This window comes from Anopheles funestus, chromosome 3RL, assembly GCF_943734845.2.
Source record: "Anopheles funestus chromosome 3RL, idAnoFuneDA-416_04, whole genome shotgun sequence".
In the NCBI taxonomy this organism is placed as follows: Eukaryota; Metazoa; Arthropoda; class Insecta; order Diptera; family Culicidae; genus Anopheles; species Anopheles funestus.
Genome location: NC_064599.1, coordinates 14,958,138 through 14,968,628, shown reverse-complemented (window position 1 = coordinate 14,968,628; position 10,491 = coordinate 14,958,138). Strand labels below are relative to the sequence as shown.

Genomic DNA, 10,491 nt, shown 5'->3' with positions numbered 1-10,491 from the left:
CCATACGGATCGATCGTTCAGTCGTGTGAACCTATGTGACCGGGTGCTAGTGTGACACCGTGACACACACACTCTGCACGTGTCCGTGCACCGACTACGATCGAGGATTTGTTAGGTTTAGTTGAGGTGGTTTTTGTTTTTTTATGGGACTCCAGAATTTGGTGCGAGCTCTGAGCTACGTGAACGTGTGAAAAAGGACATTCGAAAAGGACACTCGGTGGAATAGTGGACGCTCCTCAAAGCGTCAATCTTTCGTACAGTGTAAACGATCGTGTAAAACAAAATGGTGAGATTTTTTTTTGTTTTGTTCAATTAATTTATTTGTGTATAGTGATTCAATGTCCCATCCGCAGTACATCCGCCTTGTGACATTTATTGTGTAAATCGCGCTCGTGTGTGTGTGTCTATCCATTCTCCTCATTAAACCTTACACAGTTTGCGGGCACGTGCGAAAAACCGCACCAAAGGAATGTCCTTTCGAAGATGATTTGTCTTGTTCCCGGCCAATGGGCAACAATTATTTTCAATTGTGACTTTGATGAGCTGCATTATTAATTGAAAATTAGCATAAGCTCAGCTGGTGGGTGCTGACAGTGCAGCAAAACCGACAAACGTTACTTTGTTGCGGCCAGTTTGACGCAAAACCGTCAGTCGGGTCGTGAGAGTTTTGTTCGTTTTTTTTGTGTTTGCTCCATTCGCCACTAGAGTCCAAGAGGGTGGTAGGAATGATAATGTCACAGAATGGCACAGGGAGGAGGAAAAAAAAGTAGTAACAACGAGCTTGTTAGTTTTAAAAAAAAAACTTACAAGCCCTTTTTGGAGAATAAAACAAAAACTAAATCTCGTCAACACAATGTGCAACGAAGTGCAAAGCTGGTAGTAAAAGAATGCACTAACAAAACAAAAACACTTATTGCAAATATTTAGCAAAAAAAGGAAAAAAAACAAGGGATAATGTGTGTGTTGCTCATTTTGTTTTATGTTCCACGACGAATTTTCCCGCACGGCTTTTTTTTTGTTGGTTTTGTTGTTGCCTCTCGTGCTTTTGTTTCGTTTCACTTTTCATCTGTACGATGATGTGCAGCTCCGTCTCCACCCCCTTCATGCCCAGGCAGGGAAGAGTGAGGAACATTTACTGACCTCCCTTTGGCTGACTGGTGGTGTCTTTTGGGGGAAGCGTGAGGAACAAACTAATCTCTTGGTTTGCTCATCGCTAACCTTTAGCAAACTGCACTGCCACTGCCTGTAGATTATTAGTTTTTAGCTTAGCAGTTCGATCGGAATCGGCACCGATTATGCAATACCGTGACGCCCTCAACATCGTGCCACGGCTCTCATCCTGTGTAATTTCCAACAGCGAACGTGTGTTATGTGCTGCACCGGCGGAATACACGTTTTTATGCGCATTGTGCGACATTTATGTCAAGTGGCTTTGATTAGGGGTAGCAAAATAAGAAGCAGAAAAAAAAGAAGTACGAAAAAGGCTGCTGGTCATTTTCCCATGCCTTCCGCAATCCGTGGCCGGATTTGTTTCTATTCTTGGATATGGGGGGCCATCACCAACATCGCTGACATTTCAATCTGCCTAGGAATTAGCTTTGTTACGTCTGGTACAACTCTTTTCTATTGCAGATTGTACTCAATGCTGGTAGGCAAATGACATTTCTATTTAACGCGCTTTTTTTTCGCACACATGCAATAAAACCATCCACCAACAGTTTTGCGATTCATTCATTCCAAAGAAGATTCATCACCTTCGCTTTGGTGATGGTGTTTTCTTCATTTTTGCACCTCCAAAACGCATCGTCCATAAATAGGTGGTCATGATCTAACTCAGCAAATTAATCGCAGCTGCAGCATTACCGAGCAACCAAAGGTCGACCACCTTCAATCCCTGGGTTAAAGGCAAAGAAACGCTTACAAACTGCAAAGAAGCGATGCTGAAGCTGTGTTCCGCAAGGATGGTTTAATAGGTATAGGAGCGATTACGACATCACACGGATATGCTGCACAAATAGAACTGTGACGATGTCTGTGAGTGACAAAAATAGGAGAGAAAAAAAACCCCTCCAGGTGTGGTATAATAGATGGAAGGAGCTTCCAGTATCACCTTATAAATGGATGCTGATCATGATGGCAGATGATTTATGTTGCAGTTTATCACCTTCTGGCTTGGACGGAATAACCTGGTCGGGGAAGTTATTTTTAGCAAACAAAACGTACATTTTTTTAAATTTTCTATACTTTGTTTAAATATGGGATATGATGAACATTTTAATAAATCGATAAATAGTTTGTTTCGCAGTCATTCCATACTGCATACAGCCTTACGTCAGAGGCGCGACGAAGCTTTTCGTACGAAAAATGACATTGACATGAGAAAAGAATGCTTGTGCTAATGAAATATCAGGCAGCTTTCGTCTCGCCTTAATTTCATCATACATACATACATACATAGACATGCTTGTGCAAATATCTATGACAACGCTGTAGCACACCGGATCTTGATTGAAGACTTTACAGGCTATAATTTGTATCTGATGCTCTCCAAAGCTCCCGCCAAAAACCCACACAGCTCAGTGCACCTCAGCCAACCTTCCACTGCTAGTAATAGCACTTATTACTACTCTCAGATTCATCAGTTTAAATCACTTAACACATCTCAAGTGTACCACAACCATACGGCAGTGATGGGCAACAAACGCTTCCACAGTCTGGGGGCCCCCGTCAAAGGAGGAGTGCAAAAATTTGCTCCACACCTTTTGCTTGCTGGTTGTCCCCGAGAAACGTTTTGAGCAACAACAAAAAAGAAGCTTTTCTGCACCTCACCCAAAGTCGTGGTGCATCTCGTTCGTGGGCGTTTGGGACGATCGGGTGGCAATTTTATCTGCTTCGTTCGCAATTTCGGACAGACTGCGGGTGCCTTTTTACGCTCCAACCGCTGACAACTGAATATCGGCACGACATTCTAACGGGCTGGTGGAATGGTTTGGGTCGGCCCATTCTACAGCAAACGACCAATAACCGTAAACGGTGTTGGTGTTGATTAATGGATGCGCTGAAAAGTTCAATCGATTCCAATTTGACCGAGAGCGTTCGGTAGAACGACGCCCGTAATTTGTTAAAACGATTTAGTTTATGCTTTTGTTTTTGGATATTGCATCGAGCAGGATTTTGTTGTGTTGTTCTCCTGTTTTATTGATTCCTATTTATTTCATCATAATCTTTTTTTTCGGACGGAGTTGCATTTGAAAGTGATTCCTTTCAATTCACCTTTCCGCCCGATTCGAGTGATTGGAGTGCTGTTTATCATGGCGGCAAGTGCCTTCCTACACCCGCCACAGCAAAATGTCACCCGAAGTGCCGAAGTAAATGTTATGAAATGTTCGTTCCCATTACTACTTGATAATTGAAAATGCTAACCCGATTACACCCCGGGTACGAATCACGCAAACGACTGGAACGGTGTTAACATTTTGCTCCAGAATTTCGTTTGTTGACGTTTGGTTGCACTTTCGCTTTCGCAATTTTTGCTACAAAGTCAAGGATTGGTGTTTAGGTTTTTTTTTTAGCAAAAAAGGAACCTTTTGTGTATAAGATTTTTTGCTTCGTAAGCAATGTCTGAAACCCGTCCCATACTTCAAAATTAGGATCAAGGTCGAATCTTTGAATCCAAATGAAAAGATGCACATTAGCATAAAATGTTTACAAAATATGCTGCGCCCGGTTGGCCACAAATTAGGATTAAATCTGGCGAGTTATAATTAAATTATAAAAAAATCCTCCTTTGTCCTACTTCGTCCTCCAAACAAGCTCGTGGAACATGGGAAATATTTACGACCTCGTCAAGGTTAAACTTTACAGTGCGCTTGACATAGACATCGTAAAGATCCCCCGCCCGAAAGGAGGGACGAAACCGTTTGTCCGATCGATTACTTAATGATCAGCACAGGTGCTGTCAAGCCAAATAGAGAAACACGAAAATACATGCGAGGTCCATGGCCTAAGGGCGCTTCATCGTCTTCTTTCTATTTTTATCTTATCTGAACTTCGGCATTTGCATCCGATGAGAAATTCATTAATATTGTCTGTACGGGCAAGGAAAAGGGTCAGTTGAGCTTCTTAAACGCCCAAACTGGTAATTCATTAACTTGACCAGATGCCACTTCAGATGGAGATGGAGAAACAAATTTGTCAAATCTCCCCAACATATTTATTAGAAATATTCGGCATTTATTACCGAATATAGATTTTTCAAAAAAAAAAAAGGTAACCAACAATATTTGAAGGCCAACTCATAAATGCAAATATAAGTTACGAAATATTGACGCACCGTTTTAAAACGGTCCATGTCTTCCGAAATCTCAGACCCGCTCAGACAAAACTTGTCTGGCATTACACCACTTTTTTTTTTGGCGTGTGAACAAAACACCCGTATGCAAATATGTATATCCCCGAGGAAGCATGAACACCTTATATGCGCCATTAGTAGTTGTGGGGTAGATGTTCATCGCTCTAGGTTAATAATATTTAAACTACCCAAAACATTGCGGTCAGGGTCGGTTGGGGAAAGTGTGATCATTTTTTTTTCATCTCCCACATTTATGCCTTTATTAAGCGTAAACAAATTGCGAAGATGCACTCCACCGTCCGCCTAGACTTCAAATGTCCATTTCGTTGACCCGGGACAAATAGAAAAAAATTAAACATATAGCGATGGCTCACGTTTGAATCGCGATGTGGTATGGAAGCCATCTTCACCTACGATTACCTTTAACATTTAAGCGATAAAGTTATGTCATACAATTGCGATAAACCGCAACAATACTGTCTGTGTGAATGGTGCAATATCGTTGGTGTTGCAGTGTGTCACTTGGAAAGGTGCCGCATGCAGCCGACCGTCATTTTCTTCCCACCATACATTGTGGTTTCTAGGTAGTAAAAATATCGATAGAACGTTTAATCGAAGCGACAGCTCTCTGGCTGCTCTGTTACGGTTGGCCGGTAGGAAAGATCACAACAGGAGCGAAGATACAAACCCGGATACGTGAGCGTGTGTCATAAAGTGGCAATGTTTAACTGTCAGCTTGAAAATAAAGTGTAAATGAAGCGTTAAAAAGCTAATTCGTAGCGTAAAGGAATAAATCATAACATATCCTCTTCTTTTTTTTTATTCATTTTTAACAGTTTAAAAATATTTTATTTTACAATTTAACGCTTTGTTAACATAACTTTATGTTGAACCGTTACCAAATCTCGCTTCCATCATCGGCAAGCAATATTTCACAACCAATAATAAATAATTAAAGCAACCTTTCGAGAGGTTACTTACCACACCTCCTTCGCCATCTTAAGGCGTCAAACTCTCCCCACTACCCAGAGCTGCCAAACAGACGCGCTTTGTCTTGTGCCAAGAATCTCTTGCCATCCTCAATGTTGCCAAAAAAGAAAAATGAAAGATGAAACCAATCGTTCACGCCGCCGCCCGATCGATGAAAGTAAAAGTTGGAACTTTGCCGAAAAAAGAATTATATATACCCACGCAGACGTGTGGTTCGTAGCGTATCCATCTCGGGTGAATCGCACTGAAAGTAGGTCGCTGACGATCTGTAACTCTACACTCCTGCAAGTTCATTAACTGCACAACGCACCACTGTCGACGCATGGAGCAGATCTTCCCACCAAGATTGCCGTTGCTAAGCAACCCGTACAAATCGTCCCAAAAGCTGCTATAATCAATCTTTTACCAATTACTGATCAAATTGCAATCGCGCGCGTTATAGGTGATCGTAATTATGATCACCAGCATGATTGAAACGATTTTGTGATATTTTGAATCTTGTTTTGAATCTTTTTTTTTTCTAACATAAAATACTAAATATGCATAAATTCAGTACCACACTTGGGCATAGAAAAGCTTCTTCTCCATTTGATCGCTATGGATGCCTTTGTATCGTGATACACAATCATATTCACACCACCCGAGCGAAGGTAGCGAACAATTCTAACGAAAACGATGATTTATGTTTCTTGCTTCAAGAAAGATGAATATCGCACATTGTTAACGAGGAGTAATAAATTGATCGTCGCTGCCAACACCCACGAAGATCAATGTTTTGCAGCCACGTTAAAAAAGCTTGATTAGTAATAGGGCAGATGGAGAGCCAACGTTCGCGTTTTAATGTTGCATACTGATCGGAACTACATATCACAATGCATAAGATAGATCACTTTAACATATCAAAACCACTTCGGTTGCACTACTTTTAGCGATTGCTAGTGCTGCTGGGTTGTTTGCTAGCGGCATCTAGCAGCAATGCTGAGATTACAACCGTCCTGGGGCAAAATGGTTACGACTACACCCCACCGAAAGTACCATTCCCGCCGCCATCGAGTTGCCCCGCTGGTGGAGTTCCACCCTACTGTTGCACTAACGGCGGACAAGGACCGAACTGTGTAGTACCTAGACCGCCACCACCCCCACCTCCACCAGCATGTCCAGCTGGAGGAGTTCCTCCGTATTGCTGCACTAATGGTGGAACTGGCCCGAACTGTTACGTTCCACCGCCGCCAACGCCTCCACCGACGCGGCCACCGCCACCTAGCTGTCCAGCAGGTGGAGTTCCGCCATACTGCTGTACTAACGGAGGAAGTGGCCCGAATTGCTACGTACCACCACCGCCAACTCCACCACCGCCTAGCTGTCCAGCAGGTGGAGTTCCTCCCTACTGCTGCACCAATGGAGGTAGTGGTCCAAACTGCTATGTCCCTCCACCACCAACGAGACCACCTCCGCCAGCTTGTCCGGCCGGAGGAGTGCCACCCTACTGCTGCACCAATGGAGGAACTGGCCCGAACTGCTATGTTCCACCGCCACCGACTCCTCCACCAACTAGACCACCTCCGCCAGCTTGTCCGGCCGGAGGAGTGCCACCCTACTGCTGTACAAATGGCGGAACTGGACCGAACTGTTATGTACCGCCACCTCCCACTCGGCCCCCAACTCGACCCCCTCCACCACCGCCAGCATGTCCTGCTGGAGGTGTCCCGCCGTACTGCTGTACCAATGGAGGATCTGGTCCAAACTGTTATGTACCGCCACCTCCCACTCGGCCACCAACTCGCCCACCGCCTCCACCCAGCTGCCCAGCCGGAGGAGTACCACCTTACTGTTGTACCAATGGTGGTCAAGGGCCCAACTGTGCTGTACCGACGAGACCACCGAAGGGAGACGAGTACTTACCACCCTGTCCCAATGGAGGTGTAGGTCCAAACTGTGTAGTACCGACACGTCCGCCAGTAACGCCTGCCCCTAGGTAAGTTAATCTGTTTCGCAACAGTTATTTTAGTCAGTTAGCATATTTTGTTTGCAAAAGGCATTAACGAGAAATCTTCGCTTCATTGTTATTATCATAGACCTCCATTCGGATGTCCTAACGGAGGAGTTCCACCGAATTGTTGCACAAATGGAGGACAAGGACCCAACTGTGTGATTCCTAGACCACCTCCGCCACCACCAAGTTGCCCGGCTGGAGGTGTTCCACCCTACTGCTGTACGAATGGAGGATCTGGCCCGAACTGCTACGTCCCACCACCGCCAACTCCACCTCCAACTCGTCCTCCTCCACCACCGCCTACTCGACCTCCGCCAGCATGTCCCGCCGGAGGAGTTCCGCCATACTGTTGTACAAATGGAGGAACTGGCCCCAATTGCTATGTTGCACCGCCACCAACAAGGCCTCCGCCACCTCCACCAAGCTGTCCGGCTGGAGGAGTTCCTCCTTACTGCTGTACTAACGGAGGAACTGGCCCGAACTGCTACGTGCCACCTCCGCCGACTCCACCACCGACTCGGCCACCGCCTCCTCCTCCGACACGCCCTCCAAGCTGTCCAGCAGGTGGAGTGCCTCCTTATTGTTGCACCAATGGAGGAACTGGCCCGAATTGTTATGTACCCCCTCCACCAACTCCACCACCAACGCGTCCCCCACCTCCTCCGCCAACTCGTCCTCCGAGCTGCCCTGCAGGTGGAGTTCCACCGTACTGTTGCACAAATGGAGGAACTGGCCCGAATTGTTACGTACCACCTCCACCGACTCCACCACCAACAAGACCTCCGCCGCCTCCTCCAACTCGCCCACCGAGTTGTCCGGCCGGAGGAGTTCCACCGTACTGTTGCACAAATGGAGGAACAGGTCCAAACTGCTATGTACCACCACCTCCGCCACCGCCCCCTACAAGACCACCACCGACTCGTCCTCCGAGCTGTCCGGCCGGAGGAGTTCCTCCTTACTGTTGTACGAATGGTGGATCCGGACCTAACTGTGTTGTACCAACGAGACCTCCGCCACCAACGACACAAACCAATGAATATCTCCCACCCTGTTCTAATGGAGGTGTTGGTAAGTATTGAGCACCATTTCAACCATTAAACTTGATCTAAGAGCAAACTTACTGATAATGGATTTTATGTATTAATAGGACCCAACTGCCAAGTACCACCAACTCGTCCTCCGAGCTGCCCAGCAGGTGGAGTTCCACCGTACTGTTGCACAAATGGAGGAACTGGCCCGAATTGTTACGTCCCACCACCGCCAACTCCACCTCCAACTCGTCCTCCTCCACCACCGCCTACTCGACCTCCACCAGCATGTCCGGCCGGAGGAGTTCCTCCCTATTGTTGTACAAACGGAGGAACAGGACCTAATTGCTACGTGCCACCACCACCTACACCACCACCAACGCGTCTTCCACCCCCACCACCGACTCGTCCACCAAGCTGTCCGGCTGGAGGAGTTCCTCCTTACTGTTGTACTAATGGTGGAACTGGCCCGAATTGCTACGTACCACCTCCTCCGACTCCACCGCCGACGCGACCGCCGCCTCCTCCACCAACTCGCCCTCCGAGCTGTCCAGCCGGCGGAGTTCCTCCCTACTGTTGTACAAATGGTGGAACTGGTCCGAACTGTTACGTTCCGCCACCACCGACTCCACCGCCTACTCGTCCTCCTCCGCCACCTCCGACTCGTCCACCAAGTTGCCCTGCCGGAGGAGTTCCTCCCTATTGTTGCACAAATGGAGGAACTGGTCCCAACTGTTATGTCCCACCGCCACCCACGCCACCTCCCACTAGACCGCCACCACCGCCTCCGACTCGACCACCATGTCCGGCAGGAGGAGTTCCTCCGTATTGCTGCACAAATGGCGGAACTGGACCGAATTGCTACGTTCCACCGCCACCGACCCGTCCGCCACCACCACCAAGCTGCCCAGCAGGTGGAGTTCCGCCATACTGTTGTACTAACGGAGGAACTGGCCCGAACTGCTACGTTGCACCGCCACCAACAAGGCCTCCGCCACCTCCACCTACCCCTGGCAAGGATAATGAATATCTCCCACCGTGCACTAACGGAGGAGTCGGTAAGCACAACTTCTTCAAAACGAATATAACGCATCTACAGACTGTAAAACTCAAATAAACTTCTTCCGTTTGCTTAGGTCCCAACTGCGTTGTTCCAACGAGGCCTCCCCCTCCGCCTACTCGTCCACCGCCAGCATGTCCGGCCGGAGGAGTGCCACCTTACTGTTGCACTAACGGAGGAACTGGACCCAACTGTTATGTTCCACCGCCACCGACACCACCACCAACCAGACCACCCCCACCGCCTCCAAGTTGCCCGGCCGGCGGAGTTCCACCTTACTGTTGTACTAACGGAGGAACTGGACCCAACTGTTATGTTCCACCGCCACCGACACCACCACCAACCAGACCACCCCCACCGCCTCCAAGTTGCCCGGCCGGCGGAGTTCCACCGTACTGCTGTACAAACGGAGGCAGTGGACCGAACTGCTATGTTCCACCACCACCAACTCCACCTCCAACTAGACCACCTCCACCGCCACCAACTTGTCCGGCCGGAGGAGTGCCCCCCTACTGCTGTACGAATGGAGGAAGTGGACCGAACTGCTATGTTCCACCGCCGCCAACTCCACCTCCAACTAGACCACCTCCACCGCCACCAACTTGTCCGGCCGGAGGAGTGCCTCCCTACTGCTGTACGAATGGAGGAAGTGGACCGAACTGCTATGTTCCACCGCCACCTACTCCACCACCAACCCGTCCTCCACCGGCATGTCCGGCAGGTGGTATTCCACCGTACTGTTGTACGAATGGTGGATCCGGACCGAACTGCGAAGTTCCGTCCCACACTCTGGAGGAAGATGGCTACCATTACAAACGGCCAAGCAAACCTTTTACGTTCTAGTTTTAATAACAGCACATGCGGTCGGAAGCTGTATTTTATGTTCATTTAAATTTGTCTTTACTACTTGTTTAAGTTGATTCGTTCATCTGTGAATAGCAATAAAATCAAAAGCCTCTACTCATGTACAATTTAAACAAATGAAGTCTAAAAATATTCGCCATTAAAAGCTACTGCATTTACTCTCTTTCAGCTCTTTACCATGATTTTTTGTTGTTTACCTTCCGCA

At 47.5% G+C, this 10,491-nt stretch overlaps 1 protein-coding gene across 2 annotated transcripts; it reads left to right on the top strand.

The window, feature by feature from the left end:
• On the top strand, nt 1–10,403 carry LOC125769266 (basic proline-rich protein-like). Of its 2 annotated transcripts, XM_049437911.1 has the most exons (6): nt 1–286; nt 6,271–7,316; nt 7,417–8,402; nt 8,482–9,420; nt 9,499–9,579; nt 9,697–10,403. In XM_049437911.1, exons 1-6 carry the CDS (start codon nt 284–286, stop codon nt 10,263–10,265), a joined length of 3,624 nt encoding a protein of 1,207 aa, XP_049293868.1. In that variant the 5' UTR covers nt 1–283; the 3' UTR covers nt 10,266–10,403. The 2 variants fall into 2 exon arrangements, with proteins under 2 accessions (XP_049293868.1, XP_049293866.1); XM_049437909.1 differs by having other exon boundaries at nt 2–286; nt 9,499–10,403.
• The last annotated feature ends 88 nt before the right edge of the window (nt 10,404–10,491 follow it).

Excerpts from the sequence above, each read along its gene's own strand:
- LOC125769266 (XM_049437909.1), top strand. Across the intron at positions 8,403-8,481 it reads CTGTTCTAATGGAGGTGTTG|GACCCAACTGCCAAGTACCA; the intron begins GTAAGTATTGAG and ends ATGTATTAATAG. Across the intron at positions 9,421-9,498 it reads GTGCACTAACGGAGGAGTCG|GTCCCAACTGCGTTGTTCCA; the intron begins GTAAGCACAACT and ends CCGTTTGCTTAG.